The sequence below is a fragment of the Bombina bombina genome, chromosome 2 (assembly GCF_027579735.1).
Source record: "Bombina bombina isolate aBomBom1 chromosome 2, aBomBom1.pri, whole genome shotgun sequence".
NCBI classification, from domain to species: domain Eukaryota; kingdom Metazoa; phylum Chordata; class Amphibia; order Anura; family Bombinatoridae; genus Bombina; species Bombina bombina.
Genome location: NC_069500.1, coordinates 729,893,036 through 729,897,477, shown reverse-complemented (window position 1 = coordinate 729,897,477; position 4,442 = coordinate 729,893,036). Strand labels below are relative to the sequence as shown.

The following is a 4,442-nucleotide window of genomic DNA, read 5'->3' as shown; positions in this document are numbered from 1 at the left end:
ATGCACTCTAGTCTCTGGGGGTTTGAGGGGATGGACCTTTCACATATAAATTTCCAAGAAGAGTAGACAAAAAAATGATGACAGTAATGAAAGCCCATCCCTGTGTTGTTCCACTATGTATAATTAAATCGACAGTAAAGTAAAAATGTAACATTCATTATTCAGATAGAGCATGCCATTTTAAACAACTTTGCAATTTACTTTTATTATCAAATTTGCTTTGTTCTCTTGGTATCCTTCATTGAAAAGCAAACAGGTTGACTGATAGGTGCTTAAGAGCATGCTCATATCTATAGCAGTCTATGGCAGCAGTGTTTGCAAGAATGTATAACATTGCTATGAACATTGTTGCAAATATTGTTGCCAGATGGCTAAGGACATGTGCACGCTGAGCTGACCTAGGATCACTCTTTAGCAAAGGATAACAAGAGAACAAAGCAACATTGATAATAGAAGTCATTTGGAAAGTAAATTAGAAAGTTATTTAAAACTTCTTGATTTATCCAATATATTAAAGTTTAATTTTGACTTTACTGTCTCTTTAAACCTTTGATGGGGAATGTCATTTTGTGTTTAATTTCCCTTTAATTTCAGTCATTTTGGAAGTAAGTGTTGCACTGCTCCTGGCAAGAATCCTGTTTTGTGACATCACAAGCTAGGGCTGCACACAATTCTGCAAGTGAGAGCTGTCCCCATAACTCTCTGATCACTAAGAACTTGAGACACAGAGGAAGCTGTTGAATGAAATGAAGATGAAGTTATCCGCTGCCCTGATAATGATGTGCCTGATAACAGCAGGTAATGGTATTATTAACCAGACTTATGTACTGTAGACTAGTGCAAAATATCACGTTGACTTATTCTGTATATTTTGTTTGGCATAAAAGCTTATGTCTGTACTGTGCAATAAATACATTGCTAGTAATTATGGGAAACCTAAACTTCTGTGTAATATTTATTTATTAAAATCATAAAATATACATCAGATTATCTTGTGAATCCTTTACAATAAACTTGCCTCTGATTTAAAGCAATAGACTGTCATTGGTTCTGCTTTGGCATTTTTAATACCTTCATCATTTTGTATAACAGTAATAAGCCATTTATAGCAGTTGTTACCTGGTATTGATTTCATCACTATTATATGAATGGAAATGCTTTCCAAAAAAAAAAATTGAATGAAAAGCAACTCCTACATAAAAAAGAAGCACCTGCTATAAATATATTTACATTCTTTCATTTTTAATTTAAAACATATTATATTTGTAAATGCTACACAATGCCGAAAACAAATTATATGACATTTATTTATTTATTTTTTAGTAATATGGTCCATCCCTGAAGTTTATGGTGCAACAGTGGTAAGTTTGATTATTTAAAATGTTTGTTTTATAGCTAATAAAAAACATAAAAAAGCAAAATGATTTTATTTATATATGTGCTAAATGGTATAGAATAAGTATCAACTCCAATATGTATTACTGCAGCTAAAGTCACAAAAAGTTGTTTAAAACTAATTTCTCACACAGTTCTCACAAATACGACATAATTTTGTCAAATTAACATCAACAATAACGTTGTTTTTCTTTTAAAAATATTGGAAATAATTGGCTGCAGTAGGTTTGTCCTGCTCAATAACATTAAAACAAGTAGCAAAATGATTGTATTAATATTTATGGTACATAAATAGCAGAACTAAAAAAAAGTGTGCTTTGTGCCTCTGAAGTTTATATATATCAGCATATAGGGGGTGTTTTTATCATTTATTTGTAGAGCGCCAACAGATTCTTACCTAAATCTAACCCTGTGGCACTAGACATGTTTAGAAAATACATTACTTGCCTATCTAATATATATATATTAATATGCAGCCTCTAGAGTATTAATATGTGTTATTGTAATTGGTGTCATAAACGTTTATCAAATATTTTAGTCATAAAACACATTTTTTTACAAAAATACACTTTTAGTAGTTCTTAATATCAGTTCAAACGATTGTCAAATTTATATAAATGATAAAGGCCCAAATTACAAGTGGAGTGCTAATGCTATTGATAGTGCAGAGTGTGCTATTAATATAGCTGGGCCAAGCTATTATTAGCAAGAAAATTGATATGACAAGTCCATGGTATAACTGAACAACCAGAGAATGTTTAGTGCGACTGACATCCCTTTAGTATGCCAAACGTTTTCAATAGATATTAAGACTGCGCTAAACATCGCTCATATTACAAGTTGAAAGTTATTTGTTTCGTGATATGAAACCTGAGGTAAAGTGTTAGGGCTAGAATAAAAGTTTCACAAAACACATGGAAAATGTATTAAATTAAATTATTACACTCATATATAAACACATTTAATATAAAATATAATTTATGCTTACCTGATAAATTCATTTCTCCTGTAGTGTAGTCAGTCCACGGGTCATCCATTACTTATGGGATTATAACTCCTCCCTAACAGGAAGTGCAAGAGGATCACCCAAGCAGAGCTGCCATATAGCTCCTCCCCTCTACGTCATATCCAGTCATTCGACCGAAACCATACGAGAAAGGAGAAACTATAGGGTGCAGTGGTGACTGGAGTTTAATTAAAATTTAGACCTGCCGTAAAAACAGGGCGGGCCGTGGACTGACTACACTACAGGAGAAATGAATTTATCAGGTAAGCATAAATTATATTTTCTCCTGTTAAGTGTAGTCAGTCCACGGGTCATCCATTACTTATGGGATACCAATACCAAAGCTAAAAGTACACGGATGACGGGAGGGACAGGCAGGATCTTAACACGGAAGGAACCACTGCCTGTAGAACCTTTCTCCCAAAAACAGCCTCCGAAGAAGCAAAAGTGTCAAATTTGTAAAATTTTGAAAAAGTGTGAAGTGAAGACCAAGTTGCAGCCTTGCAAATCTGTTCAAAAGAGGCCTCATTCTTAAAGGCCCAAGTGGAAGCCACAGCTCTAGTAGAATGAGCTGTAATCCTTTCAGGAGGCTGCTGTCCAGCAGTCTCATAGGCTAAACGTATTATGCTACGAAGCCAAAAAGAGAGAGAGGTAGCCGAAGCTTTTTGACCTCTCCTCTGTCCAGAATAAACGACAAACAGGGAAGAAGTTTGACGAAAATCTTTAGTTGCCTGCAAATAAAATTTCAGGGCACGGACGACGTCCAGATTGTGCAAAAGTCGTTCCTTCTTTGAAGCAGGGTTAGGGCCAGTGGCGTCGCTACAGGGGGGCCAGGGGGGGCATTTGCCCCCCTTATCTCAAGGCTTGCCCCCCTGTCTGCCCCCCCAGCCCCAGCACATGCATAATGTTGAAAGTGAACTGATATATACTTTATTTTTTTTTATAATGGGCCCGTGTTTTTTTATTACAAAAATGACTTAGAGTGACTGAGTAGCAATATGAGCAGCAGCAGCGCGTCTCCCTGTGTTCCCCATCTGCATGCATGTTGCTGGCGCTATGCAATTTGCTTCTCCTCTCCAGTTCCAGCCAGGTCATGTTCCTACACAGCACAAGGAACATGACTGGAGACTGGACAGGAAGAGGGAGGAGCCAGCCAGTAGGTGCTTTTGTGTGCAGCCTCAGGACAGAGCAAGCAGAGAGCGCGGGAAGGAGCAGCACTAGCAGCCAGGCACTGGCTGTCTGGGACTGTCAGTGGCTGTCAGTGGCAGCAAAGATAGATAAAGATAGTCTGAAGATCTGATTCTGGGCCGGGGTAAGATTAAACATGATTCTTCAGAGTTAACTGTAGCCTAGGCACACATAGGTGAGGTTGTAGTTGTGTGTTTCAGCTCAGTCCTTCACAATAATCATAGGATTTCAAATAGCTAGCATTAGTTTCTGTTAGCACCTAGTCCCTTAGTATAGCAGTTTCAGTATCACCCCCTCCCCCGCCACTCGCGACATACACACACACATTATATATATATATATATATATATATATATATTTATATATATATATATAGATATATATATATATAAAAAACTATTTCCTTTTTGGATAACCTTTTATAATTAAGAGAGGAGATTAAGCACTCTTTTATTGCTCAAAGAGGTCTCCCAGAGGGAGAGACACACACACCACTGACAGATTAAAAACTGGTGGCAAAATAGATATTAAAGTGCAGAGACCATTTATTAAGTCAAGGAAAAAACATTGGACAGTTCAGTGATGCATCACAAAAATAAGCAAATATACACTTATATATACACATATATAGTACAGTCCAAGATAGTTGATTTATGTTAGTGGCTATATGCCTATTTATGGTCTTGTGCTGTACTATATATGTGGAAAATATTGAATATATATATAAATGGTCTCTGCACTTTAATATCTATTTGACCGCCAGTTTTTGGTCTGTTTGTGGTGTGGGTCCCTCACCCTCTGGAAGACCGCTTTGAGCAATAAGAGTGCTGAATCCCCTCTCAATTATATACAG

At 36.4% G+C, this 4,442-nt stretch overlaps 1 protein-coding gene across 1 annotated transcript in view; it reads left to right on the top strand.

Annotated features, from left to right (window-relative positions):
- Positions 1–681: 681 nt before the first annotated feature.
- Positions 682–4,442, top strand: part of SPINK2 (serine peptidase inhibitor Kazal type 2) — a 27,110-nt gene continuing 23,349 nt past the window's right edge. Inside the window, exons 1-2 of the mRNA XM_053702747.1 lie at positions 682–798; positions 1,324–1,361. Coding sequence (XP_053558722.1) covers positions 747–798; positions 1,324–1,361 — 90 coding nt within the window. The 5' untranslated portion in view covers positions 682–746. The remainder of the gene's footprint in view (positions 799–1,323; positions 1,362–4,442) is intronic.